Consider the following 27,797-nt stretch of genomic DNA (forward strand, 5'->3'; position numbering starts at 1 on the left):
AAATAGGCCCAAAGTGTGTGTGAAACTCCTTGCCCTCCTTGATTTAAATTTAAACCACACCTTGAAATTTGAAGAGCCCAAATTCTACTCTGCAGCAAAAAATGAAAAACGCTGCGCACAATCTTTTAAAATTCTGCATATTTTATTTGTCAAAAACAACACAATACAATCCTGCCAGTTTCAATGATTTGGGGGGATTTATTTCAAAATCCCTGCCAGCAAGTATGTCTGTAACAATACAGAGCACAGAGCAGAGTTAAAGAAACCCCTGCGCCCGCATGGATCTTCACTGCAGGACCAAGGTCTAAGTCATCCTGAAGGAGGAGAGGTGGGGAGGAAGGTAGAGAGCAGACTGGTCAGCTGGGCGAAGGCATTAGCTGTGGGGGGGGGGTCCCAAGTCTCGTCCCAGGAAGAGGTGAAGGGGCGCCCTGCTTCCCTGAGAACAAACAAATCCCAAGACCCACTTAGCGGCTCCTAGTCCCCCACTCCCTCCCCCTCAGGCTCCTTGCCACAGGGACTGTGCCACCTCAACTGCTCCTCTTATGCTTACTGCCCCCCTCCCTCAGGGCCCCGCCCTTTGCCTTCACCTCTCTCTTCCCCTGGAGATTGACTCCCCTTCCCCCCGGTCACTGGGAGCCCTGTGCACCCTCTGCTTCTTCCCCCCTCTCACCACCACCTCTGGGGACTTGTGCTCCCCCCTCCCACTCTCTTCTTTGCTTGCCCCACCCCCAGAGCAGTGGAGGAAACTGAACACGGGAGTTGCAGCCAGAGAAATCCGGCTCCTGGGGGAGCTCCGCCCGGGGCTGGGGCGTGTGCCGCGAGCTGACCTCCAGTGTGAAACTCGGGGGGGAAAGGTGCCCCCCCCACCCTCCCTAAACAGCACCCCAGCCAAGGCTCCTCGCAGCGTCCCACAGCTGCCTGTATCAGCCCCATGCCTCTGCAGGGCATGTGCGGCAAGGGGACACAGTGGGGCTGCACAGAGGTGGGGCATCACCCTGCAGCCCGCCCCCCTCCCCCGGACACAGTGCAAGGGCCAGGCTTGCCCCACAAACAACAGGGTGCCTTGCCCTGCCCCTCCCCGCTGGGCGCATTGCGATAGTGAGCAACAGGATCAGCATCTTGCATGCACACCCAGCCATGCACCAGTGATTTACATCTCTCCCAGCTGCTCTCATGTGCCCGCGTGGGACTGCTGCCAGGGAGGGGCATGTGACCCCCCCGTGGCTTCCTTTTCAGAATCTATCATTCTGCAGGGAAACAAAAAATATTCAGGGAACAGGAATTCTGCATGTGCTCAGTGGTACAGAATTCCCCCCAGGAGTAAAATTCAGCTCCCTGGAGCAAATTGGGAAAGGAGAGAGAAAGTGAAACTGACTAGAAATGGAAACTGAAACTGAGCAGGCTAGATTTAGTCTGACAAATAAAGGGAAACAAACTGAATCAAAGTTGTTTTGCTTTAATTCACTCTTTGGATCTGATTCTCCTTTATGTTTTATGCCAGTCTGACGCAGAGATAATTCTGTTCATTACTTCTGCTCTATGCTGGTGTGAATGTAATCACAGTCCAGCCCTCTGTTTTGAATGATCCAAGGCGTTATCATTAACCAGCTTTAAATGAGCTGGAATCCGATTCCCCTCTCGCTCCATGCAGGTCAGGAGAGAAATGTCTCAAAGGACAGAAGGGTTACAGTGAGGCAAAGTCAGTGTGGTGGCCGGGGGAAATTAACACCTGGGCTTGTTTTAATTCAATGGCATTTCTCTGAAATGATTATTACTGTTTAAGAAAAATAAATAATACACCCACCAACCTGGAAAGCTACAATCTAACCCATTCGCCTGGGGTAGGGGGAAGTTTTAATTTGATGGCAGAGAAAGATTCTGTCTGATCCTCCTCACTTCATTAGCAGCACAATCTCAGGTCTCCTTGGCCCCTCCTGAAGTCAAAGGGGAGTGGAGGGTGCTTAGGCCCTGGCATGAGAGACTTCAGCAAATAGATCCTGTGCTGGGTGAGTCAGTTTTAGCCAAGCTAATGTGTCCTGAATGTACGTGGGCCAAGCCAGCAGATGGCATAGGCTAGCGTCGCAGCAGTGAGTTCGGCGAAGGTCTGACAACTGATCGCAGCTGAGGATCAGGCCTAGGAGATGCGAGAAAGATGAGGGGGGGAAAGGAGGGAACATGAGAAATGGGAAAGCGGGGAGGGAAGGAGTAAGACCAGAGGGAGTTAGAGGAGAACGAGAGGGGAGGAGGAAGCGGACCAGGGATGTTCGTTTCACTCTTGATACAAATGAGACCATCTACCCACGCAGGGAATTCAGAGGACATGAGACAGGCCATGGATCAGACGCAAGTTTGTAGAGTTTCACCACCTGACACAGCGTCAGCCTGGAAACGATCCAAGTCTCCTTCAAACCACGCTGGCGGCGGAGCAGGAGCAACAACTGTGCTGGCACCGTGGGCTACGGCCCCCCTTGGGCGGGGATCTTGCCGGTGATCTTGTTGGAGCACTCCAGCAGGGCATTGTGGATGTCCTTGGCACAGGAGATCTGGGATTTGATCATGCTCAGGTACTGGGTGTAGGGCAGGCTCTCAGTCTGCACCGCATCGGGTTTGGTGGCCGTTGGCACCAGGTTGGGGGAATGCTTGGTACTGTCGAAGCTTTGGGACAGGCATTCATAGGCAAGCCGCTGGAAGGGGAGGGAAGCAATGAATGCATTGGGTACGGTCACTCGCTCTCCGGCCTTGGTCAGAGCAATTGTCCCTCTAGCCTCTAACCTGCCCCTGGAGAGATCAACATCAATGACTCCTTTCACATCACATTTAGCCTCTTTGCATTCGCACTCTTGCCTGTATCCACAGTGCCTCTGTGCTCATTTCTCCAAGCCCCACAGCTCCCACCCCCTCCCTTCCCCTTGCTCTCAGCCCTCCCATCACCCTACTCCCTATGCCTGGGACGTTCTAATACATCATCTGACAGATGCTCTTCCTTCAAAGCCACCTCTCCCAGCCCCCTGAGGCCATTCTGTCCTGCTGCCCCAGAAAAGGCCCCCTTCAGTAGAGGGCAGAGTGAGCGCTCAGTCTCTATGGGCTGTTCAGGCCTCAGCCTCCCCACTGAACTCGCCAGGGCAGGGCCCACGTCTTTGTTTATGGCTGCAGAGCCCCGTGTCAACGGTTAAGATTGATATTCCCTAAAGGGACGTGTAGTGACGCCCATGGCAGGATCCCCTGTAGGGACCAAACCTACAATGCCTACAGCTAACAATGGAAGACTTCACTGTTTGAACTAAAAGGACCATTAGCCTGGAGACCGGGGCTTGAACTGCTCTGCCTGACCCAGCCACAGGAGGGAGACAGAGCCACATAGACAGAGCAGGGCAAATGATGGATTTTTTGGCTCTCTGGCAATTCTGAAGTAAAATAAACTAAATAAATAAAATGTAGGTCAAACCAAAAACGATTTTATTTTTTCAGCAAATCAAGAACTAAAAAAGGTTAGTTTGGGGTCGAACGATGCAGTTTTTAGTAAAATTAATGGAAATTTTCAGACAGCCATTTGGAATAAAAAACATCTGAAACATTTCAGACGAGGTAGAACTACATCTCCCATGAGGCACCATGTCTCTTGGCGTGAGATGATTGCATCACTGCAGTAGCGGGCAACATGGGAGATGCAGTTTGGTTGCTTCATAGCCTCCTTCTCTATGGGCCAGGCTTTCCAGACAGCCTCCATCTCCCATGATGCACCACAGCCAGCAACCGCAGTGAGGCAATTGCCTCGTGGGAGCATCATGGGACACTGAGTCCAGCTGGGGACCCTGGCCTATGGAGGAGAATGGGGACATGACACCATCAAAACTACAACTCCCATGAACCACTATCGACGAGGGGCTAACTCACCAGGCACAGCTCCAGCTGGTCGCACAGGGCGTAGAACTCCTCCAGGCTCTTGTCGAAGCGCTGCACCAACCCGTCGTTGCTTTTCCTGAAATGACAGGAACTGTGACGGGGCAGCCGTGGTACTGCGGTGATGGCTGCACTCCCAGGAAGGCAGGCAGACCCAAACCCCAGCACCTCCTGGGGCAGGGATTAGGCCCCACAAGAGAGGCAGACAGAATGGGGCTGGACTGCAGGCTGGGAGTCCCCCCTGTGACCCAGGAACCTCAACGTCAACTGGCAAAGGAGACACAAGAATTTCTTGAGTCTGGTATGTATATTCTGGTTCACCAAAGAGCATCACGTGAGCTTCCACATGAAAGCTGGTGTCCCAGTGCTCATCAATATCATTGGGAAAATGTACGTGCAGATTCTATGCATCTAGATCTACTCCAGATACATTCTTCAAGTCTGGATCAAGGAACTGGTCACCAGCAAAGGTGAAAAACAGGTTTCCTCTCAGACAGGCCCTCTCTATCCATCTATCTGCTGACAAGTAAATTGTGCAGGGTCCCAATGGGCCTCCCATCACTGGCTTGCGGGGATTTAACAGGAAGAGAAAGACAGCAGGGGGAGGGACCTTATCTGCTGGATGCACATCAAGGGCTGTTTGACTATCTTTGGAGGCAGAGAGAAGACAAGCAGGCACCCTTTACCCAGGAAGAAAAAGGATGGCAGTTTTGTTCCATGAAAAGGGGCCTTTTCTGGCAGCTTGGTTGAAAACGCTGCAGAGAACTTATGGGGAGATCAAACTTCCGCAGACAGAAGGTTTAACCTGTTGAGTTTAGACTCTCCGAAGCGCGTTAAGATTTTATTTGATACGTAACTGTGTTTTCAACATCCTCTGAGCTTTGATGATAAACTTCTTCTCGCCTGAGTTGCATCTTATGAGCTGCTGTGCACAGTTCCTGTGGGAACAGCAGGCCTGGGAGTCTGGGAGTCCTGGGCACTCCAGGGCACACGCTGAGGACTTGGCAGTTGGCGTGTGTCTGCTGCTCCAGAGAGCGCGAGGAGGGCAGGGCTTGTGCTGCCAGAAGCTGGTGGATTCAGGGAGCTGAGCCATAGCAGGGCCAGACAAGCTGCTTCACACTAAGGGCAGGTGGTGCTGAGGTGCCTCCCAATCCTAGGTACGCTGGGGAACATTGCCCTGCCCCAATGCACAGCAAGATGGGGCAATGCCTCCGGATTCCAGAGTATTTACAGTGAAGGGGGCGGGACAAGCAGACATGGAAGGGGCGGAGTCTCCAGCAGAGCGGGCAGGGAGAGAAACAAAGTGTGTATAGCCCACCTCATCTTTAAAGGGGACATGCTAAAAAGTCTTGGGGTGACCCCTACAAAAGAGACAGCTGCAGGGCAAACCCTCCCCTTTTCCATGCTCCCATCAATATGCCTCCCCCACCCCAGAGGGTCATCTCTTTAGCAGAGGCAGCTCAGTCACTGTCCCTCATTCAGTCCTTGACCTCTCTGTAACACCTGCCCATGATGGGGTGAAGTGCCAGCAGGGAGAGTGGATTTTGCCCATGCAGGTGCCCCTTCCAATTAGACCCAGCCAACTCCTGTCACGTGGGCCTCCCCCCCCCACAGCTGTCAGGTGGGGGTAGCGTTTGGTCATTACTCAGCTGTGCTGGGATCGAATCAGCACTGATTTGGGGTGCTCTATTCAAGTCACCCAGGGCTTCATTCTCCCAGACAGGAGCCATCGGGAGCCCAGAACCAGGTGCGCCTGCCATCCATGGCCACTTCGGGAAGTCTGGCTGCTAGACACCAGAGCAACGTGGGCTCCAGAAAGGCACCGAATGCAGGCCTGGCTCTGATCTCACTGACACAACAGAGCTAATCCCTCAGCCCAGCCTATCTCAAGATGGTTCCATGAACTCCACTGGAGTCACTCCTGCTTTACACTGGGGAGGTGAGCTGCAGTGTCCTTTGAAGTTGAGAAGTTTAAAGACACGGGCGAAAGCCTTCTGGCTCCGAGGTTAGAAGACAGCCCTGCCCGGAGAGAAGGAGGAGACAGAATACTCACTGCCCATTATCGATGTTCGTGTTCTGGACGAGATTCTGAGCCGCGATTTTCATCAGGTTCTGGAGTGTGAGAGAAAGCAAGAGTCAGATGGTGCAAGGTAAGCGATAGGTGCCTTTGCTTGGCTAGCTTTGGGAATGGAGTTGGGACTTGATGCCGCCGATGCCCAGAGAGGCCGTGTTTGGGACCCTCCCTGGGACCTTCTGTCACAAGAATCCTGGCTTTGGCAGGAAACAGCCATTAAACACCACACCACACTGTGGCCCTTTAGGATCTCAAAGCAAATCACAGCTGCGGGCTGGCGTTACACTGAGGCGGGGAGCCACAAAGCCATTCACACAAAGTCACCCATCCCAGAGCTGTGAAAAGGACTGAACCGCCAAAGTCCTCTGCTTTAACCACTCGCCACCACTCTCCTCCTAAAGCGAGAAACAAAGGCGTCCTGGACCCCCAGCTGCCTGTGCCAACCACTAGACCCCAATCAAAGCATTTTACAAACAATAATTAAACCTCACTGCCCCATCGAGGTGGTCAATATCAGTCTCCTCGTTTGAAAAAGACACGGTCATACAAAGAATATATGAACAATACCGCTCTTGTGGATTTGTTCCTGTGATTTACATCTAGGGGCTCTAAGTCGGGAAAGACTAACAGGAACTGGAATCAAACTTAGCCCAGGAATTTGCTGAGTCAAATCAGGCCAGATGGCACATTGACAAGAGGAATCTGGGCTAAAGTTCTGTTCCATTTTATTTGAACGTTGCAGTTTCTGAGATGTTGACATTATTATCTAACCCAGTGCTGAGTCATTTACCAGAATCTCAGTCACAAGTGCCTTATGACATGACACATTGATTCTGCACTGGTTTCATTCTCCTGGGTTTCTATTTTGGGAGAAGGATGACTCACTTTGCTTTAAAAGTAAATATTTTGTTTTTAAAAAATACTTTTTATAAGATGAACCTTTTAAAAAAAGCCCCGTGATTCTGGGCAACAAACTCCCTGACTCAGATAGGGGCTGAGAAACGGATGTGAAATCTCGAGGTCGGTTTTAGTTTTTAAAACAGGCGTTCTCTTAATGTTGATTAAGCCTGGAAACTGAAACGTGACATGTGGCGTTTTCCCATGCTGGGGCTCTGGTCAGGCAAGCAAAAGCTACCTCAGCCTTCCCATTTCAATCTCATTGTTCCATATCAACACATGGGTTAGAGCTTCGTAAGATGAGCCTCCATTTCCCCGCTCAAAGCACAAGAAGTTGCAGATGGGCAGTTTTAAAGGACATCCATTAGCACCAGAGACAGGAGCCACTGACATTAACAGGGCAAGTCACCCACATAAGAACGGCCAGATGAATGGTCCAGCTAGCCCAGTATCCAGTCTACTAACAGTGGCCAATGCCGGATGCTTCAGGGGGAATGAATAGAACAGGGCAATCATCCTGTCATCCAATCCCAGCTTCTGGCAGTTTAGGGACACTCAGAGCATGAGGTTGTGTCTCACACCGTCTTAGCTAATAGCCATTGATGGATCTATTCTCCGTGAACTCGTCTAATTCTTTTTTGAACCCAGTTCTACTTTTGGCCTTCAGAGGATCCCATGGCAAGGAGTTCCACAGGTTGACTCTACGTTGGGTGAATAAATACGTCCTTTGGTTTGTTTTTGCTGCCTATTCATTTCATCAGGTGACCCCTGGTTCTTGTGTTATGAGAAGGAATAAACAACTCTGCCCTCCCTAGTCACTTTCTCCACACCAGTCATTCGCTCGACCCACCCCCGCACAGCAATTGGCTCCGGCTTTCTGCAGACTGAGGAGGACTTCACTAAATTGGTTGCACTTGCTTCCTGTTCTGAAGGTTTTCTCAGCAACTATAGCAGCTAGAGACTTACTTTGGTCAATTAAACATAAGAACGGCCCTACTGGGTCAGACGAAAGGTCCACCTAGCCCAGAATCCTGTCTGCCGACAGTGGCCAATGCCAGGTGCCCCAGACGGAATGAACAGACCAGGGAATCATCAAGTGATCCATCCCCTGTCGCCCATTCCCAGTTTCTGGCAAACAGAGGCTAGGGACATCATCCTTGACCATTCTGGCTAATAGCCATTGATGGACCTACCCTCTATGAACTTCTCTCAGTAATTCTCAAACTTTTGTACTGGTGACCCCTTTCACACAGCAAGCCTCTGAGTGCGACCCCCCCCCCATAAATTAAAAACACTTTTTTATATATTTAACATCATTATAAATGCTGGAGGCAAAACAGTATTTGAGGTGGAGGCGGACAACTTGTGACCCTCCCATGTAATAACCTCGTGACCCCCTGAGGGGTCCCGACCCCCAGTTTGAGAACCCCTGATTTATCTAGTTCTTTTTTAACCTGTTATAGTCTTGGCCTTCACAACATCCTCTGGCAAAGAGTTTCACAGGTTGACTGCGTGAAGACATAAGTCCTTTTGTTTGTTTTAAACCCACTGCTTATTAATTTCATTTGGTGACCCCTAGTTCTTGTGTTATGAGAAGCAGTAAGCAACACTTCCTTATTTACTTACTCCACACCAGTCATGATTTTATAGACCTCTATCATAATCCCCCTTAGTCATCTCTTTTCCAAGATGAAAAGTCCCAATCGTATTAATCTCTCCTCATACGGAAGCTGCTCCATACCCCTAGTCATTTTTGTTGTCCTTTTCTGAACCTTTTCCAATTCCAATATAATTTTTTTGAGATGGGGTGACCACACAGTATTCAAGATGTGGGCGTACCATGGATTTATATAGAGGCAACATGATATTTTCTGTCCTATTATCTATCCCTTTCTTAATGATTCCCAACATTCTGTTAGCTTTTTTGACTGCTGCTGCTCATTGAGGAGCTGGAGAAAAACTGGGAGGGATCTCTAGGTCCCACTCCTAGCTAGTCCTTCATACCCCTCCAGGGGGCACACCCAACTCCTTGGGAAACAATGCAATAAGGAACAGACTGTTCCGACTCTCAGTCCACTTATATATTACAACACAGAACGCTCCACTGTGTAACCAGTTCTGGCACAACTGCCTCCAACGTCAACATTGACGAGAGGCAGGCTGGCTTCTGGCCGTCTTTTACCTGGATCCTTGCCAACCACCTGGAACCATGGTATTGTGATCTCGCTTTATAAGGGCAAGGGTCTGCGCAGCGAATGTAAGGGCTACAGGCCGATCACCTTGCTGTCCGTGCCAGGGAATGGGGGTGTGCACATTCTGCTGGCGTGTTTGGAGCCCCGGCTATATCAGAAGCGTTGGCTCAAACAGTCAGGATTTACGGGGAACAGGTCCACATTAGACGCCATTTTCACCATCCGCTTGTTGTCGCAGATACACTGCGCGTTCGAGAAGCCCCTGCATGTGGTGTATGTCAATCTTAAGCCTGCGTTTGATTCAGTTGACCAAGTCGGGCTATGGAAGGCCTTAAAGGGCATAGGTGTCCCAGCCACTCTACTGGACTTGATTAGCAAGCTACATAACGGAATCACTGCCCATGCACGTCTGGGGGAATCGGATGTTGGCACCTTTTAAATTGGTATCTGGTGTCAGGCAGGGCTGAGTCTCGGACTTTGCTCTCTTTTGTCGGGCAATGGATCTCAAAGTGCAGCTTTCCATCCAGTCCCTGAGCATTCAGATCAGTGATCTCTCGCTCTCAGACCTTGCCTTTGCGGATGATGTGGTTCTCCTAGTATAGAGCGAGGCACTCCAGCAAACAGAGTTGTCAGTCAATGTCAGCCTCCGTGTTTCGTGGGCAAAGACTAAGATACAAAACCTAGGAACAGGTTCACCCACGACTCCAATCGTTTTGAATAATGAAACTGCCAAAGCAGTTTCCAGCTTTTGGTATTTGGGTTTGATGCTCAACAGTCCCTCCAGCTCTCACCCAGGGGCTTCTTCACTGGATTGGCATCGCAGCATCTGCCATAGGTCATTTACGACGAACAGGGAATCAACATCACCTCAGCACGACAACCAAGTTTAGATCTATTCGAGCTGTATCCTCTCCGTACTGCTGAACAGTTGTGAAACATGGACACTATATCGCTCAGAGCAGGCAAAGCTGGAGTCTTTTCACACAAAATGCTAACATCATATATTGTGCATAAAGTGGAATGACGTCATTTGTAATGCAGACATTTACAGTCACTCTGGTTTAATGACTACTGGGGCCATTGTTCACAGCCAACGTCTTACACTTTTCGGACATGTTGCCAGAATGCCACGAGACATTCCGGTGAACGCCACTCTCCGGGAGGCTTATAACATCCGGGACAAAATCCCACCAACCAAGGGGTGGAGGCAGCTCACAGGCAGAGCACCTATTAAATGGGAGCATTAGGTCTGTTCCGACACTGGACTTTCAGCCTGTCAAGCCCTTGTGACCACACAGGAACAAACCAAATGGCAAATGATTGCGACGACCAACTGTTTATCTAAGCATTGTAAGCGGCTGGCTTTCTGGTTCAGGCATTGGGATGAATCTGGATTCTCTTCCTGCCTCTACTACAGATGCCCTGTGTGCCTGTAGGCAAGTCACTTCCCCTCTAACTGGGCAAACACACCCCTATGTATTTTGGACACCGAGGAAATGCCTTGCCACTGGAATCAAGGGGGTTATTCCCAGGTTTATAGTGAAGCACGTGCCTGCAGCATCAGGGCATTAACTGCGCTGGGCCTCGCTCCACCATCTGCTGGACTGAGCTGATAATGCTCCTTTCCTCCTACCTCCTGCCTCTCTAGTCAGACTGGGAGCCCTTGGGGGGGGCAGAGACTGTCTCTCACTAGGTCTGTCTGGCACAATGGGGGCCTGGCTATGAGTGAGGGTGACTCCAGACACGACTGTAACACTCCGAGTGAGTTACTGTTTCATCAAACACACAACATGGCAGGTTAAAGGGCCCCGCAGCCATGTTCCCATCCTGTGCGACACAGAAACGGCCCCCACCGTGCTCATCAGCAAATACCCCCCCCATAAACAGCCTTAACTCTGCCCCTCCAACCCTACCCACAGCGCCCCCCTCTTACACCTCAACCACCGCCCTGTAAAATCCGCCCCGCCCCTTCAGGCCCCGCCCCGTCCCCTGGCCCCGCCCCTCCCCAGCCTCCAGGCCCCGCCCCGTCCCCTGGCCCCGCCCCCACCTGCAGACTCTCCTTCAGCTGCGGGATCAGCATCTTGTAGCGCTGCACGGGGTCGAAATCCTGCGCCTGCGCCTGCGCCTGCGCGGCGGCCTGGGCCTGGGCCTGGGCCTGCGCGGCCGCCTGGGCCTGCAGCTGGGGCTGCTGCCCCGGGGCCGCCTGGAGCGTGAGCTGCGGCCCGGGCGCCGGGGCCTGAGACGGGGCCTGCGGCTGCTGTTGGGGGGCCGCCATCTTCCCTAGCAACGACGGCTTCCTCCCGGCATGCAGCGCGCCTACCTCCCCTCCCCGAACTACGATTCCCAGGGTGCACCACGCGCGTCCGGCCCATACACTGACTATAATTCCCAGCATGCATTGCGCGCCCCCGCCTCATCCAGCTGGCCCCTCCTCACACGGCTAGAACTACGGCTCCCGGCATGCATCGCTTCCCATTGACGAGACTCCCGTTTCCCGTCGTGCACCGCTTCTGCAATTCCCGTCACACACCGCGCCGTTAGCGTGCATGCGCAATACGTTCCGGGAGCGCTGTTCCCGGCACTACAACTCCCAGCATGCCCTGCTCTCTCCCCGGAAATGCGTCTTTCCGAGCCGCGCTTCCTGTGAGACTGCCCGGCAGCAGAGCCCTGTGAGCCCGTTCGTAGGTGTTTACCCCGGTGCCTGTCTCCGGGGCGGAGTCTCTGCCCGCCCGGGGTCCCGCCGCCTCGTCTCCTCGCATCATCAAGCTCCTCCTCCCGAAGCCGCTCCGCGGGGCGCGGCCGCCTTTCCCGTCAGGCGGGCCCCGGCCACCCTCGCCGCCCGCAGGCCCCGCGGCGGGGCAGCAGCGATCGCAGCAGCGGCCCCGCCATGGCCCCGACCATCCAGACCCAGGCGCAGCGGGAGGAGCCGGGGCACAGGTAGGGCCGCCCCCCGCCGCACGTCACGGGCGTGACCCCAGACCCCTGTGACGTCATGGGGCCCCGGACTCCTGGGTCCCTTCTCCCCCGCCCCCGTCAGGGGTGATGGGGAGAGTTGGGGGGGAGCTGGGAGCCCGGACTCCTGGGTCCCCTCCCCGCCAGGGGTGATGGGGAGAGTTGGAGGGGAGCTGGGAGCCCGGACTCCTGGGTCCCCTCCCCGCCAGGGGTGATGGGGAGAGTTGGAGGGGAGCTGGGAGCCCGGACTCCTGGGTCCCCTCCCCGCCAGGGGTGATGGGGAGAGTTGGAGGGGAGCTGGGAGCCCGGACTCCTGGGTCCCCTCCCCGCCAGGGGTGATGGGGAGAGTTGGGGGGGAGCTGGGAGCCCGGACTCCTGGGTCCCCTCCCCGCCAGGGGTGATGGGGAGAGTTGGGGGGGAGCTGGGAGCCCGGACTCCTGGGTCCCCTCCCCGCCAGGGGTGATGGGGAGAATTGGGGGGGAGCTGGGAGCCCGGACTCCTGGGTCCCCTCCCCGCCAGGGGTGATGGGGAGAGCTGCGGGGGGGAACTGGGAACCCGGACTCCTGGGTCCCCCCCACCAGGGGTGATGGGGAGAGCTGAGGTGGAATCCGGACTCCTGGGTCCCTTCTCCCCTCTGCAGGGGGTGATGGGGAGAGCTGGGTGAGAGCTGGGGTCCTGGACTCCTGGGTCCCGTCCCGCCCCCAGTCAGGGATGATGGGGAGAGTTGGGGTGGGGGGCTGGGAGCCCAAACTCCAGGGTTCCATCTCCTGGTGTGTGGACAGCCAGAGCCCTGTGGGGAGGCCCGTTCACAGTCACCTGAGAGGCCTGACCTAGCCCCCACTAAACTCAGCATAGCGTCACCGTGTGGCCACCGTGTCCCACCCCAGAAGTGGCCGCACAAAGTCCGCAGCAGTTCCACTTGGTTGATCCTGGCCCTGCTGCTGGTCTTGCCTCAGTTTCCCCATCTGGCCAGTAGAACTGATGCTGCTGACTTGCCTCCCGTGGGGGAGGGGCAACACATCAATATTGATAAAGTGCTTTAAATCGGTTTCACTCTACGTGGAGAGTCTAGGCAGGGCTCTTACTTTGGTGCAGCCTCCAGGGGCCAGACCCATAGGCAGCTTCCCGCCCCCCTACCCCCAACGCTGACCCTCATTCTGCTGTTATGTGCCTCAGTTTCCCCATCTGCAGAATGGGGATAATGCTACCAGCATGTGTTGGTAAAGGGCATTGGATGAAAAGAGCTCACAGTGTTGTGATTATTGACAGTTGTTATTTATTTTTGTATCTTTGCAGGCCCAACGCTCACCGGACCCTGCCTGAGAGGTATGACCCCTCGTCCCACGGTTCACAATTCCCCCACCGCTGTGCCCAGGCCTGTTTTTACAGCTCCCCTGCCCAGCCCTTGGACTTGCTGGCAAAGGCTGCGAGGGGAGCGATTACTGTGGCTGCTTGTCACTCACGAACCAGACAGAGTCCCGGCAAACTCATTTCATGGCGGCTGGGCATGATCGTAGGTCGCCGCTGACGTAGGACATTAGAGATTCCAGTGCAGTCCCGCGATGGGGTTGGGGGGTGGCACATAACCCCTTCCGCCATCCCCCGCCCATAGCTCTCTCCGCATGCACTCTTTCCATCCCCCCTGGCTGGCGAGGGATAAGGAACCCAGGAGTCCGGGATCCCAGTCCTCCATGGTGCCTGGCTCTAGATCAGGGGTGGGCAGCTTTTTGGCCCGAGGACCACATCTGGGTATGGAAATTGTATGGCGGGTCATGAAATGCGGGGGGTGAGAGAGGGTGAAGGCTCTGGCTGGGAGTGCAGTCTCTGGGGTGGGGTTGGGGGTGCAGGAGGGTGTTCCGGGCTGGCACCGAGGGGTTTGGAGGGTGGGAAGGGGATCAGGGCAGAGGTTGGGGCACGGGAGGGGGTCAGGGGGTAGGATCCAGGCAGCGCTTACCTCAAGTGGCTCCTGGGAGCAGCAGCATGTCCTCTCTACAGCTCCTTCGTGAAGGCACGGCCAGGTGGGTCTGCACACTGCCTTGTCTGCAGGTGCCGCCCTTGTAGCTCCCATTGGCTGTGGTTCCAGGGCAATGGGAGCTGGGGCGTGGCACCAGAGCAGAACAAGCCCCGGATCCCACTCCCTGGCAGGAGCTCAAGATCCAGATTAAAACATCTGGAGGGCTGGATGCAGCCCCTGGGCCGTAGTTTGCCCACCCCTGCTCTAGACTCACCCTGTCACCCCAGGCTGGCTGGGTGGGTGGGATGGGGGATAAGGAACCCAGGAATCCTGGGGGTGCTGATGTCTCTCCCTGTGCTTCCAGATCGGGTGTGGTGTGTCGAGTGAAATACTGCAACAGTCTCCCGGATATTCCCTTTGACCCCAAATTCATCACATACCCCTTCGACCAGAACAGGTGAGAGAGCAGCCGCTGAGTGGGGCTGGGATCGGGGCCCGCTCATCTCACCCGCCCCACTGCCGCCCCTAGGGAGGAGGCTGGGGGAGGGGAGAGGGCTCTGCCAGGGGGCTCTCCCGGCCGGTGTCTCACCTGTCCCTCTCCCAGGTTTGTGCAGTACAAAGCCACCTCTCTGGAGAAGCAGCACAAACACGACCTCCTCACTGAGCCGGACTTGGGCGTGACCATCGACCTCATCAACCCCGATACGTACCGCATCGACCCCAATGGTGAGAGCTGGGCCGGGGGGGGTGCCCACGTGTGCATCCCTGACAGATCACGGGGCACTGTTTGTGTCTTGTGCTCAGTGGGGTATGTGTCGTGCATACCCACGGTGGTGGGGAGGGTTCTTTTGCAGTTCAGGGGTCCCTCCTTGAACCCTGAATCCTGGGATTTAGTTTCAAAGTGCCCCCCACAAAGCATCTTGCTCACCAAAGAGTCTCCTTTGTGCCCGTCCCCAATCAGTCCTGCCCCACTGAGAGCTGAGTCCAGGAGCTTTTTTTGGGGAGGTGGGGCTGGCGCAGGTCCTGTCCCATCCTGCTCTGCCTCTTTCAGTTCTCCTGGATCCGGCTGATGAGAAGCTACTGGAGGAGGAAATCCAGGCTCCTACCAGCTCAAAGAGGTAACCTGGCCCCCAAAACGCAACACACCCCCTGGCTGCGGAGAGTAGCCCATCCCTGAACCCCTGGCTAGCCAGCTCTCCCAGCCCTGCTGTGCAGCCTTGGGGTCTCCTTTGCTCAGTCCCACCTGACTGAGCCCTGCCTTCAGTGGGAGGTTCTTCCCCCCCTACACGCACATCAGGGGGGCAGTCGGCAGCTCCCTCCGCCCCACAGCCTATAAGCCCCCTCGTCTCCTCTGCACTAGATCCCAGCAGCATGCCAAAGTGGTACCGTGGATGAGGAAGACGGAATACATCTCCACCGAATTCAACCGCTATGGCGTGTCCAACGAGAAGCCGGAGGTCAAGTGAGTCTGAGGGGAGCCGGCCGGGGTGACTCTCCTGGGCAGGGACAGCATCCCGGAGTCGGGAAGGGGAGTGGCGGGGACCATCCCCTTTCTGGGAGGGAGGTTACCCTCCCTCTGGGATCTCCCCTACCTCTTGGAATGCTGCGTGGCCCCCTGCCACAAGGAGCAGCTGCCCCCTCAGCATCTGGCGGGGGGCATCGCAGAGTCTGCTTTGCTGCCAGTGTTGGGGCGCACGATCTTCCGCCACTAGGGGGAGACGCATCCTGGCGCAGGACTGGTTGCGTCCAGCAGGGGGCAGCACAGGCCTGGCGCTCGTGGCCCTACCCGCGGGTGGTGTTGGATCCAGTTGGATCCAGCGGGCGAGGGTCAGGGGGAACATCGCATCTAGCGATGCCGGTTGCATCCAGCGGGGGGCAGCGTTTTCCCAGCAGGCCTCACTCTGCTTACACCCCGCTGCAATCAGGATCGGCGTGTCTGTCAAGCAGCAGTTCACCGAGGAGGAGATCTACAAGGACCGGGACAGCCAGATCGCTGCCATTGAGAAGACTTTCGAGGACGCCCAGAAATCGGTGAGTCACCCCTTTAAATATCCCCCCTCCCCCACACAACGTGCTGAGCCTTTAAGCCTTAAAGGGCCCATGTTGAAAGCACCCCACAGAGGGGCTGGAGGGGAAGGGGATGTGGGGTAGGAGGAGGAGGAGGAGGGGGTTTAGAGTTATCCCTCTCCTGCTGGCCTCTCACGGTCTCTCTGCTTCTTCCGTCCCCAGATCTCCCAGCATTACAGCAAACCTCGCGTCACCCCCATGGAGGTGATGCCCGTGTTCCCGGACTTCAAGGTAAGGCTAGAGGAGGGGGCTGGGCGCCGGCCCGTGGGACGCAAGGCCCATCGAGGCTCCTTTGCAGCCGTTAGCGACTGGGCCGGTCTAAGCACCTCCCAGTCTGGGGCTAAGCGAGCGTCAGGGAGGCAGCATCGTGGTGGATAACGCGCCGGGTCAGGAAGCAGGAGACCTGGCTTCTAATCCCAGCCCGTCCCGTCACCTCTCTGTGCCTCGGTTTCCCCATCGGTCCTGACTCCCCTCCCGCAGACGGAAGTGCAGCCTGGAGGGGGCTCCCCCTGTCCTTGCTGCTGAGGGAGATCAAGGGGCTAGTGGGAGGGCTGGTGCCTGGGGGAGGGTCTGCCTGATGGAGGGGCTTTGGGGAGTACGGGCAGGGGTGCACTGGGGGCAGGGGTCACCCTGCTAACTGACTCCTTCCCCCCTAGATGTGGATCAACCCCTGCGCCCAGGTCATCTTCGACTCGGACCCAGCCCCCAAGGACACCAGTGGGGCCGCGGCCCTCGAGATGATGTCTCAGGCCATGATCAGGTAATGCCGCACCCCTCAGCCTTGGGTGGGGGTTCACCCTCCCTCTCCCCTCCGCTAGGCAGAGCCCTTCCTGTGCCCTGAGAGCTGGGCGTCCCCTGGCCCTGCCCGGTGCTGGGTACCGGTGCTAACCCCCTCCCGTCACAGCTGCTCCGCCAAGCAACCTAGCCAGCCAGGGGGTGTCCTGCCCCCCGGGCTCAGCCCTCATGGCCTGCTGCTGTAGGGCCGGGGGAGGGGATTCCAAGCTAAGCGGGGGACAGGTTGCTGTTTGAATGGGAGGTCCCCATGAGCTCGCTCTCATATTCAATGGTGTCCCCAGGGTGGTGCTAGGGGGTGCTGGGCTGCAGGGAACGGGGTGGGCACTCTCCCCTCGATGCCAGGGTCTGACCCTAGTAGGGAGTTCTGTGCTGTGGGGCGGGGGCTCGTAGTGGGTGCTAGCCCCAGTGTGGCATTAGGGGGCGCTGTGCTGCAGGGACGGGGGTGGGGGCAGTAGGAGACGCTCTCCCCTGGCACTCAGTGCTGGCCCCGGGTGGCCCTAGGGGCGCTGTGCTTCAGGGGGGCAGTAGGGGGCGCTCTCCCCTGGCACTCAGTGCTGGCCCCAGGTGGCCCTAGGGGCGCTGTGCTTCAGGGGGGCAGTAGGAGACGCTCTCCCCTGGCACTCAGTGCTGGCCCCGGGTGGCCCTAGGGGTGCTGTGCTTCAGGGGGGCAGTAGGGGGCGCTCTCCCTGGCAGTCAGTGCTGGCCCCGGGTGGCCCTAGGGGTGCTGTGCTTCAGGGGGGCAGTAGGGGGCGCTCTCCCTGGCAGTCAGTGCTGGCCCCGGGTGGCCCTAGGGGCGCTGTGCTTCAGGGGGGCAGTAGGGGGCGCTCTCCCTGGCAGTCAGTGCTGGCCCCAGGTGGCCCTAGGGGTGCTGTGCTTCAGGGGGGCAGTAGGGGACGCTCTCCCCTGGCACTCAGTGCTGGCCCCGGGTGGCCCTAGGGGTGCTGTGCTTCAGGGGGGCAGTAGGGGGCGCTCTCCCCTGGCACTCAGTGCTGGCCCCGGGTGGCCCTAGGGGCGCTGTGCTTCAGGGGGGCAGTAGGGGGCGCTCTCCCTGGCAGTCAGTGCTGGCCCCGGGTGGCCCTAGGGGTGCTGTGCTTCAGGGGGGCAGTAGGGGGCGCTCTCCCTGGCAGTCAGTGCTGGCCCCAGGGCAGTGCTCCGCGGTGGGGAGGGGGGTGCTGTGTGGAGTGAGGGGGTTCCTCATTAACCCTTTCCCGGCCGTCTCAGGGGGATGATGGACGAAGAAGGGAACCAGTTTGTGGCCTATTTCCTGCCCGTGGAGGACACGCTGCGGAAACGCAAGCGGGACCAGGAGGAGGAGATGGACTACGCGCCCGAAGATGTGTATGTGGCGGGGCTGGCAGAAGGGTGGGGGGGGAGGGGGCTGTCCAGGGCCCAGGGGAGGGGGGACAGGGGCTGTGCTGGGGAATAGGGGATGTCGGGGGGGGGGGCGGGCTGGGGAACGGGGGGGGCTGTGCTGGGGGATGGGTGAGGTGGGGGGACTGTACTGGGGAGTGGGGGTAGGCGGGGGGGTCAGCTCTCTGCTCAGGAGGGGGTGGCAGAGCTGTGGGGTGCTGACCCCTCTTCTCCCTGCCCCCCCAGGTACGACTACAAGATCGCCCGGGAGTACAACTGGAACGTGAAGAACAAAGCCAGCAAGGGCTACGAGGAGAATTATTTCTTCATCTTCCGCGAGGGTGACGGGGTCTATTACAACGAGCTGGAGACCCGGTGAGGCTGGGGGGGCTTACCCTAGCAGGTGGGGGGCGGCTCGGGGCCGGTGCCCGTGGCCCGGCTCAGATCTCAGCTCTGAGAGGGCGGAGCTAGCGGCCGCTGCCTGTCAGCACCTGAACCAATGGGAATTGACGGGCCGAGGGTAAACCGAGGCTGGAGCTCGCGGCGGGAGCCGGGGAGGGTGGGGAAGAACCGAGCGGAGCTCGGTTGGTTTCTGAGCGGCGCTGGGGCTGTCCCAGGGAGCCCCGACCCCCAGCTCCGGGATGTGCCTGGAGGGGGCACGTGGAGCGGGTGGGGCTGTGTCCTGGGAAGACGGTGTGGGGGCCGTTCTCCCCGGCCTGACGTTGCCCCTCTGCCAGGGTGCGGCTGAGCAAGCGCAGGGCCAAGGCGGGCGTGCAGTCGGGCACCAACGCCGTGCTGGTGGTGAAGCACCGGGACATGAACGAGAAGGAGCTGGAGGCTCAGGTAGGGCGAGGGCAGATCTGGGGGGGCGGGAGCCCTTTGAGGGGCCGTCAGTGCATCCGTCCTCCCCCGTAGCTTCTGTTTTCACCCCCTACGCTGGGATCTGGGAGTAGAACCTACTAGACCCCACTCACCAGTGCTGGGGACAGAACCCAGGAGTCCTGGCTCCCAGCCACCTCCCCCGCTGTAACCACTAGACACCGCTCCCCTCCCAGAGCTGGGGATAGAACCCAGGAGTCCTGGCTCCCAGCCACCTCCCCCGCTCTAACCACTAGACACCGCTCCCCTCCCAGAGCTGGGGATAGAACCCAGGAGTCCTGGCTCCCAGCCACCTCCCCCGCTCTAACCACTGGACACCGCTCCCCTCCCAGAGCAGGGGAGAGAACCCAGGAGTCCAGTTCCCTGCCCTGAAGGCCCCATGCCACCCACTCTCACTGCCTGAGGAGGGGCGCTGGGCGAGGTCCCCGCCTGGCCCCCCCCCCCCCCCCCCCATGGCTAACCCGTCTCCCTCGCCCCGGCAGGAGGCTCGCAAGGCGCAGCTGGAGAATCACGAGCCGGAGGAGGAAGAGGAGGAGGAGCTGGAGATGGACAAGGAGGCCCAGGGCTCAGGTAGTGGCTGGGTTAAGGGGGGGTTGTGGCCTTGGGGGATGGCCTGGGAAAAGGGGCCCCTCTGCCTGTCCCCTCCCCCATCAGCTCCTTTCCACCCACTGCTGGCCGCACAAGGGCTCGCGGCTCCCTCTGCCCTTGGAGCTGCTGTGACACTCCATCCTTGGTCCCTGTGACCCCCCCCCCCCCCCCCCAGCCACCAGACATCCTCCCCCCCCCAGACACCCCCGGAGATGGTGCTGCTGCTCCCTCTGCAGGGGGCAGCCCTGAGTCCTGCCTCCCCCATGGGCTGGTCTTGTGTCATCTCCCCTGAGTCCCCTCTACATCCCACCCCGAGGATGGCTCCTGTCACCCCCAGCCCCCAAAAAATAGGAGGGGCGGAGCCATCGCTCCTCCTTCCCCTTCCCCCTCTCATGGGGGGATGGTCCCCTCTCTTCCATCAGCCCCCCATCTCCCTGGGAGGGACAGTCCCCCCCTTCCATCCTCCCTCCTCCTCCTCCTCCTCCTCCTCCTCCTCTCCAGGGGTGGCCTCCCATCTCTATCAACTCTCAGCTTCCCTTCCATCACCCCAGCTCCCCCCCAGGGGAGGGTGATCCCCTCCCTCACCCCCCTCCACGCCATCACCCTGCCTCTACTGCCCCCACCCCCGCCCCTCTGACCCCGTGGCTGTCCCCGCAGACGAGGAGCCGGAGAAGGGCAGCGAGAGCGAGCCGGAGGCCAGCGAGGAGGAGGAGGAGGAAGGGCGCTCAGGCAGCGAGAGCGAGCGGGAGGCCAGCGGGCGCAGCGCCAGCGAGGGCTCGCCGGAGGCCAGCGAGGAGGACGAGCGGGCGGCCCGCGACAAGGAGGAGATCTTTGGCAGCGACGACGAGGACTCGGAGGGCGAGGGGGGCGGGGGGCGGCGCAGCCCCGGGGAGGAGGAGAGCGGCAGCGAGGAGGGGGGCCGGCGGCGCCAGGCCGGCCGCAGCCCCTTCCTCAGTGGCAGCGAGGGCTCCAACGCCGAGGAGGAGGACGAGGACGAGCGCAGTGGGAGCGGCAGCGAGGCCGCCTCGGACTCCAGCGAGGAGGGGAGCGAAAGCGACTGAGTGGGCTCTGCTGGGGGGGGGGGGGGGGGGACAGCCCTTTGCCCCCCCCGCCGCCTGGGCCGGATCCACCCACCCCCTTGGGGGACCATCGCTCCACCCTGCTGCCACCAGGAGGATTTGGGCATGATGTGGGGGGCTCACTTGTGCAGGGAGGTGCTGGAATCCTCCCCCAACTTGGGAGGAAGTGGCTCTGTCTGGCACCCCTGTGCTTGGTCAGGGACCTGCTGGGAGTGCCCCTCCCACCCCAGGGGATCCCCTCTGGCGCCCCCCGCAGACACTGGGGTGTTTTTATTTTTTCTTCTGTTTGTTTTGCCCCTTGTACATACCAGCCTGTACCAGAACCCCCCTTCCGTCCTCAATAAAAGGGTCTCTGCCTAAAACCGGGCGTCTCTCCTCACCCCTGTGCTCGGTGCCAGCCCTGCCAGGGATCTCCGCCCTCTTGGTGCCAGGGGCAGCCAGCTGGCATCACCGCCTCGCTCTGGCTGCGAGCAGGGAGTCTGGCAGCCACCGTCCATCCCTCTCCTATGCAGGGCCTGTTTCTCTCTAGAGCAGGCGGTGGGTGCAGAGCCCCCACTCCCAGGGCTCGGGCCTGGGCCGGGAAGGCGCGTTGGAGGAGTGGGGGGACAGGTATCCGGGGGAGAAAGGGCTTGTTTATCCCCCTGTTCCCCGAACTCTGCGCTTTCTCCGCCAGGGGCTGGGCTCGAAGCTGCTATTGAAATGTGGGGGAGGCAGGCTGGGTTCCCCACTCTCTGCGTTCACAGGGCGCCAGGGCCGGGATTCACCAGCCCTTTCGCTGTTGGCAGTGTGAGCGGGAGATCAGACCCTGCGTGGGGAGGGGGTCGGGCGGAGTCCTTCTTGGGGAGGGTTGGGGGGCATTTGGGGACAGATGGGCTTTGGGGGTGGGGGCAGGACCTTGTATAGTGATGCTGGCGTCTGGGGCAGTGAAACTGACCAGCACCGCCCCCTGAAACTGACCGGCATTTCCCCCAGCTGGGGAAACCACCCTTCTGGTTCCCCTGAGGTCCCTGGCCAAAGGCGGGTGCACTGCTGCATCGAGGCGAAGGTTGGGGGTGCACCCGCTGCCCTGCTGTGAGACACTGTACCTCAAAATAACCCCGTTGCCCCCACTTTTCTAGGGGTGCTTTGTACAGAATGTATTGTCTGCGAACTCAGCTGCTGAGTGTCCTCCTATTCACAACTGAAAAGACAAAAGCAGGGCCTTCTTGGCAGCAATTTTAATAGTGAGTTGGGTTCATTTTGGGTTTTACAAAACCAGACCCGAAGCCGAGGTGGTTGTGGATTCAGGTTTCGTTTCATTCGAACCCACTGTGGTTGCTGGAGGTTTGTTACTGGGGAGATGCTTTGGATCTCACCTATGCAGGCAGTGGGGGAGTCAGCGAGAAGGTTATAAAATAAGAGGCAATGAAGTTTTTTCTTCTTTCCCTCTCTTTGCCCCATCTCTGCTGAAAGAAGCCTGCTGGAAGGACGCCCGCTGGGCTGTGTACCGAAAACTGGGAGCTGCCTGCAAGGGCCAGAGGGCTGAAAAAAGCCACTGGCTTTGAATCTTGCATCACCTGGCGAGGTTCAGGCCGATTGCGATTTGATCACTTTCTTTGTAACCTATTCTGACCTTTGGAGGCCTCGATCACCTAGAATCTCTCTCGTTAATAAACGAGCTTTATTTTATCTGAACAGGTGTGTTTTGATGGCAGGGCTTGGGGGAATCTCGGCTCAGGATTCACGATGGCTGGTGCATTTTTCATTTTCTTGTAGTCAGTGACAGCTTGAGGTGCTTACACTGGCTGGGGGCGGGGGGGCTTGAGCATGTTTCTGGGGGGCAAGGCTGGTGCCACTGGCGGAAGCCTCCCTGGGTATGGCCCACGAGTGGCTGGGAGATGGTTCTGTGCGGGGTAGGGCAGCGTGAGTGGTATCCAGAGCCAGAGAGTTAAGGGGGGCCCAATGTTTCCACAGGCCGGATGGGACCCTGGGGGATGTCAGACCCACACCCATGTTTGCTGGAAGGACTGGGGTTCAGGGGGCAGTAGGATCTGCTAGCTGGGCCTGCTCTCTCCAAAGAGAGCTGGTTTTAGGGAGTGAGAATCAGCTGGGGGGGGACTGTGCTTATCTCCCCCTGATCCTGCTGGGGGGGGATTGTGGAGTGGGAGGCCTGGGTCGATCAAGCCCTGGGCAAGGCCCTTTGCTTTACCCCAAGAGGGATTTGAGGGAGGTGCAGTTTTGGGGTGATTCCACAGAGGAACCCCCAACTCAGTCCAACACGGGCCAAACCCTGGGCTTTGCAGGGAAGGGGCCAACCAGGCCTGGGGTGAATGTGTGGCACACGTGGGTGTGACTCACGTGGGGGAGGGGGGAGAGGGCTGTGAGTGTGAGAGGTGGCGGGGGAGAGAGGGAGGCACTCCAGTGTGCAAAGGTCCATGTGTGCGACGGAGATGGACGTGGGTGTTTGTGGGCCTGGCTCACGGGGCTGTGAGCGAGTGTCAGGTCCAGCCAGGGGTGGGTGTGGAAGGACGTCGCTGAGCGAGGGACGAGCAGGGTGTGTGCAAGAAACATGAACTTGTGTGCAACATGCACACAGACGTGCAAAACTCCTGGGGTGGGGGGGGGAGGTGGTTCTCTCCCCAGCCCTGGGGTGGGAGGGTGCAGTGGTCAGAGCAGGGGGAGTGGGGGCTAGGATGCCTGGGTTTTCTCCCTGTGGCGGGTGGTGCTTGGTGGTCAGAACTGGGGAGCGGCTGGAGGCCAGGATGCCTCCCTGGGTTGCGGGGGGAGATGGGGAACTAGGCTGGGGAGAGGGCCCAGGATGCCTGGGTTCCCTCCTTAGGGCTGGAGGGGAGTGCAATCTGCTGGTGCAGGAGGGTTGGGGGCCAGGGTGTCTGTGCTCCCTCCAGGCTCAGGGAGGGAAGTGCGGTCCAGTGGTTAGGGCAGGGTGGGGGAAGGTTCTGGGGAGGCAGGACGCCTGGGTTCTCTCCTGCCTCCGGTGCGGGGGGGGGGGGGGCGGTAGGACGCCTGGGTTCTTTCCCGGCTCTTGGGCGGCGGGGGGAGGGGGCAGGACGCCTGGGTTCTCTTCTGGCTCTTGGGCGGGGGGGCAGGACGCCTGGGTTCTCTCCCGGCCTGGCCTTCCCTTCCCCCGGCGGCGGCTGGGCGGCGCTGCGGGGGGAGCTGGGCCCGGCCTCGCCTCCCCGGCTGGCTCCGTCTTCTGTCGCCGCTTCCCAACCCCGGCCCCGGCCCCGGCCCCGGCCCTGGCCTGGCCGCGTGGGGCCCCTCCGCGGTGAGTCCGGTCGGGGTGGGGGGAGCTGGGTACAGGTGGGCGGTAAATGTGTGGGGCAGGAGTGGGGTGTGGGGGTGAATGGGCAGGGTGCGGATGTGGGGGGAGTGGAGTAGATCAGTGGGTCTGAGATATGGGGAGGGAGAGCTGGGGACAGGATGGGGTGGGGTAGATCTGTGGGGCAGGGCTGGGATATGGGGTGGGGGTAGATCTGTGGGGCAGGGCTGGGATATGGGGTGTGGGGAGCTGGGTACAGGTGGGCGGTAAATGTGTGGGGCAGGAGTGGGGTGTGGGGGTGAATGGGCAGGGTGCGGATGTGGGGGGAGTGGGGTAGATCTGTGGGGCTGAGATATGAGGAGGGAGAGCTGGGGACAGGATGGGGTAGGGTAGATCTGTGGGGCAGGGCTGGGATATGGGGTGGGGGGAGCTGGAGGTAGATGTGTGCGGTGAATGGGCAGGGAGTGGGGATTAGGGTGTGTGTGGGGAGCTGGGTACAGGTGGGGGTAAATGTGTGGAGTGTAAGGGGTGTAAGGGTGAATGGGCAGGGCTGCGATGTGTGGGGTGGATGAGTGGGGATGGGATATGGAGTGCGAGAGCTGGGGACAGGATGGGGTGGGGGTAGATCTGTAGGGCAGGGCTGGGATATGGGGTGGGAGGTGCTGGGGAAAGGATGGGGTGGGGGTAGATCTATTGGGCAGGGCTGGGATATGGGGTGGGGTAGATCTGGGGGGCAGGGGTCTGAAATGGAGCAACCTAGGCCCAGACCCTCACAGCTGCTGCCGGGCAGTTGGGCTGGGCCCCAAAATGGCCATCGTCCGGCCTCATTCCTGGCTGAAGGGACCGTGTCCCGTTCCCCCCCACACACACACGCAGGGGTGGCTCTAGACATTTGGTGCCCCAAGCAAGGCGGCATGCCGTGGGGGGTGCTCTGCCGGTCGCCAGGAGGGTGGCAGGTGGCTCCGGGGGACCAGCGGAGGGAGGGGGAGGGTCCGCTGGTCCCCCGGAACCGCCTGGCACCCTCACGGCGACAGGCAGAGCGCCCCCCGCGGCATGTCGCCCCAAGCACGCGCTTGGCGTGCCGAGGCCTGGAGCCGCCCCTGCCCCCACACTCTGAGCATGCCCCCGCCCTGAGTGCTGAGGGACAGGGGCAGGTGGACGGGGGGAGGGGGCTTGTGAGTGGAGACTGTCACTTCCCCGTTAGCGCTGAACAAAATACCTGCAGCAGGATGGGATCGTCCACTGGCCAGGACAGAGTCCCGGTTGTGCCAGCCCAGCGCCCCCTCAGCTGGGGGATCCCCCATCCAGTGCTGAGATGCAGCCACCTCTGGGATGACACATGGCTGGGGTGGGGGTTTATACACGGATTCCTTGCCTGGTGCTGAGATGCAGCCGCTTCTGGGGTGGGGCGCAGGGGACTTGGGGTCCCAGTGGGTCAGGGCTCTAATGAACTCTCTTCCTTCAGTGCAGACCAGATGCTCCCCGTCCCCACCGTGAGCGAGCTGGGGTCGCCCCACCCCAGCAGAGACCGGGCCCCCTGACACCTTCCCAAGTCCTCTGCGTGCTGGGCCCTGTCATGTCCCAGGCCGGAGAGGGGCCAGACCGAGGGGCCCGGCCCAAGGAGAGGTCGGGCGAGGCCGGGGGGCGGCGCAGCGGACGCAGGAGAACAAAGCTACCGGGGCCCCCGGCGGGGCAGGACTCAGAAGGGGCCGAGCCGGGCCGGCGGGCAGGGCGCTCGCTGCGGCAGAGGATCCAGGACGCGGTGGGCCAGTGTTTCCCCATCAAGGGGAGTGGTGGGGCCCGCTCCCCCGAATTCTCCCCTTCCCAGCGCAAGATCCACCTGTGGGAGCTGATGCTGGAGACCTGCCCCTTCCCGGCTGGCTCGGAGTTGGCCCGCAAATGGTACCTCATCAAGCAGCACACAGCGCCCATGTCGGCGCAGGAGGGACTGGCCTGCGGCAGGGCGGGGCCGGCGGAGGACGAGGACGACCGGCTGCGGGAGCGGAGGCGCATCAGCATCGAGCAGGGGGTGGAGCCGCCCCCGGACGCCATGATCCACACCTTCGAGGCCACGGCGCAGATCAACCCGCTCTACAAACTGGGGCCCAAGCTGGCCCCCGGCATGAACCAACTGGCCGGGGACAACTGGGCCACCCTGGCCCCCCAGGAGGAAGAGGAGGAGGAGTTGGTGGTGGCAGCTGCGGCCCCAGAGCCGGAGCTCCGCGTCCACACCCAGATCGACTACATCCACTGCCTGGTGCCGGACCTGCTGCAGCTGACCCGGCTGCCCTGCTACTGGGGGGTGATGGATCGCTACCAGGCCGAGGCTCTGCTGGAGGGGAAGCCAGAAGGGACCTTCCTGCTGCGGGATTCGGCCCAGGAGGATTATCTCTTCTCAGTCAGTTTCCGGCGCTACGGCCGCTCACTCCACGCCCGGGTCGAGCAGTGGAACCACAACTTCAGCTTCGACGTGCACGACCCCGGCGTCTTCCATGCCCCCACCGTCTCGGGCCTGCTGGAGCGGTACAAAGACCCTAGCGCCTGCATGTTCTTCGAACCCCTGCTCTCCCGCCCCATGCGCCGGCCCTTCCCCTTCGCCCTGCAGCACCTGTGCCGGGCTGTGGTGGCCGGCTGCACCTCCTACGACGGCATCGGCCACCTGCCCATCCCCGGCGCGCTCCAGGAGTACCTCAAGGAATACCACTACAAGCAGAAGGTGCGGGTGCGGCGGCTGGACACCCGCTGGAACTGAGCCCAGAGCCCCGCCCGTGGCTTTCATCCTCTGGGCCACGGCCCAAAGACGAGGGGCCGGCTCCAGGATCGGGGCCGATATGAGGCCGTATTGCCCGTGAACTTTCTGTCTTTTACAGCAGGTTCTGGGCCCCCTGTGCCCCGGGATTGTCAGGTGGAACCATGTGTCCCAATTACTGCTCTCCCCCCCGCCTCAGGGCCGAGGAGGGTGAGGTTTCGTTAAAGGAGCCCCTGCCCCGCTCCTGGTGGGAGGCAGCCGGAGCCTCAATCAGCTGTTTTATTTAAAGGGGCTGGGTTGCTGGAATAAAATCTTGTTGCTGTGACTGTAAGGGACCCCTGATGTCATGTCTCTGGGCTGCAGCAGGGATGGGGGCACCCAGCTCTGGCCCTCAGCCCCCACTGCTAGCTAGGAAAGGGGGCAGGCTTCCAGCAGATGATTTAGGGGCTCTTGGCCATGCGGGAACATTGTGGCTGCCCGACGGCCGGGGCTACAGTGCCAGGCTGTCCCTGTTCCAGCTAGCGGACCTGGATCCAGCTGGGATGAAACCCCTGAACTGAGAAAAATAGGGGTAATGCTCAGCCGTGACCCACTCCCCTTCACCTCCTATTCCAGCCCTAGGCTCCATACACCTGGTTTTTCACTGGAGTTGGGCCCGTCTTGGGGAGCAACCCTCCTCCCTCGGTTCCTTTGGAGGCCACGTGCTGGGATCCCACCTCTCCCAGAGGATGGGAGTGACAGACCCATTCCTTGGTCTGTGCCCCCTCTGTCCCCTGCCACCGATCCCCCTACCCTGGCCACACAATACAAGAACATCCTATGTACCATTCCCTGGGGCAGGGCTCTGCTCTGGCTGCATGAACGGGGATCTCGCATAGGAGTGGAGGGGTTCTTTCCCTTCTCTGGTACTGGTGCGGCCGCTGCTGGGATCCTGGCTCCAGTTCTGGTGCCCACCAGTCGAGGATGTTGATAAATCAGAGAAGAGCCATGAGAATGATCAGTGGGTTAGAAAACCTGCCTGGTTGTGAGAGACCCAAGGAGCTTAGCAAAGAGGTGAAGGGG

At 59.4% G+C, this 27,797-nt stretch overlaps 3 protein-coding genes across 5 annotated transcripts; 2 read left to right on the forward strand and 1 right to left on the reverse strand.

The window, feature by feature from the left end:
- Positions 1 to 1,440: 1,440 nt before the first annotated feature.
- On the reverse strand, positions 1,441 to 11,354 carry MED29 (mediator complex subunit 29). The gene is made up of 4 exons (XM_050928655.1): positions 11,111 to 11,354; positions 5,954 to 6,012; positions 3,895 to 3,979; positions 1,441 to 2,684 (listed from the first exon to the last, which is right to left on the reverse strand). The coding sequence occupies exons 1-4, from the start codon at positions 11,336 to 11,338 to the stop codon at positions 2,457 to 2,459; spliced, it is 600 nt and encodes a 199-aa protein (XP_050784612.1). The 5' UTR covers positions 11,339 to 11,354; the 3' UTR covers positions 1,441 to 2,456.
- Positions 11,355 to 11,712: 358 nt separating this feature from the next.
- On the forward strand, positions 11,713 to 21,089 carry PAF1 (PAF1 homolog, Paf1/RNA polymerase II complex component). 2 transcript variants are annotated; one of them, XM_050928502.1, is made up of 14 exons: positions 11,713 to 12,000; positions 13,312 to 13,341; positions 14,334 to 14,426; positions 14,574 to 14,695; positions 15,021 to 15,087; positions 15,330 to 15,431; positions 15,895 to 16,000; positions 16,199 to 16,267; positions 16,693 to 16,796; positions 18,053 to 18,169; positions 18,428 to 18,556; positions 18,919 to 19,024; positions 19,543 to 19,630; positions 20,306 to 21,089. In XM_050928502.1, exons 1-14 carry the CDS (start codon positions 11,951 to 11,953, stop codon positions 20,707 to 20,709), a joined length of 1,587 nt encoding a protein of 528 aa, XP_050784459.1. In that variant the 5' UTR covers positions 11,713 to 11,950; the 3' UTR covers positions 20,710 to 21,089. The 2 variants fall into 2 exon arrangements, with proteins under 2 accessions (XP_050784459.1, XP_050784458.1); XM_050928501.1 differs by lacking the exon at positions 11,713 to 12,000 and having other exon boundaries at positions 12,764 to 13,341.
- Positions 21,090 to 23,817: 2,728 nt separating this feature from the next.
- Positions 23,818 to 27,061, forward strand: LOC127037091 (suppressor of cytokine signaling 5-like). Of its 2 annotated transcripts, none has more exons than XM_050928578.1 (2): positions 23,818 to 23,992; positions 25,452 to 27,061. In XM_050928578.1, exon 2 carries the CDS (start codon positions 25,563 to 25,565, stop codon positions 26,736 to 26,738), a length of 1,176 nt encoding a protein of 391 aa, XP_050784535.1. In that variant the 5' UTR covers positions 23,818 to 23,992; positions 25,452 to 25,562; the 3' UTR covers positions 26,739 to 27,061. The 2 variants fall into 2 exon arrangements, with proteins under 2 accessions (XP_050784535.1, XP_050784536.1); XM_050928579.1 differs by having other exon boundaries at positions 25,457 to 27,061.
- The last annotated feature ends 736 nt before the right edge of the window (positions 27,062 to 27,797 follow it).

The sequence above is a fragment of the Gopherus flavomarginatus genome, chromosome 18, assembly GCF_025201925.1.
Source record: "Gopherus flavomarginatus isolate rGopFla2 chromosome 18, rGopFla2.mat.asm, whole genome shotgun sequence".
In the NCBI taxonomy this organism is placed as follows: Eukaryota; Metazoa; Chordata; order Testudines; family Testudinidae; genus Gopherus; species Gopherus flavomarginatus.

What these genes read in the sequence shown, in the direction of transcription:
- MED29 (XM_050928655.1), bottom strand. Translation starts at nt 11,338, where the DNA reads ATGGCGGCCCCCCAACAGCAGCCGCAGGCCCCGTCTCAGGCCCCGGCG. An exon ending in AGCTGAAGGAGAGTCTGCAG is followed by an intron (nt 6,013 to 11,110) that starts GTGGGGGCGGGG and finishes CTCACACTCCAG; the next exon opens with AACCTGATGAAAATCGCGGC. An exon ending in ACGAACATCGATAATGGGCA is followed by an intron (nt 3,980 to 5,953) that starts GTGAGTATTCTG and finishes CTGTCATTTCAG; the next exon opens with GAAAAGCAACGACGGGTTGG.
- PAF1 (XM_050928501.1), top strand. Translation starts at nt 13,181, where the DNA reads ATGTGCCTCAGTTTCCCCATCTGCAGAATGGGGATAATGCTACCAGCA. An exon ending in CACCGGACCCTGCCTGAGAG is followed by an intron (nt 13,342 to 14,333) that starts GTATGACCCCTC and finishes CTGTGCTTCCAG; the next exon opens with ATCGGGTGTGGTGTGTCGAG. An exon ending in GTACCGCATCGACCCCAATG is followed by an intron (nt 14,696 to 15,020) that starts GTGAGAGCTGGG and finishes TGCCTCTTTCAG; the next exon opens with TTCTCCTGGATCCGGCTGAT.
- LOC127037091 (XM_050928578.1), top strand. Translation starts at nt 25,563, where the DNA reads ATGTCCCAGGCCGGAGAGGGGCCAGACCGAGGGGCCCGGCCCAAGGAG.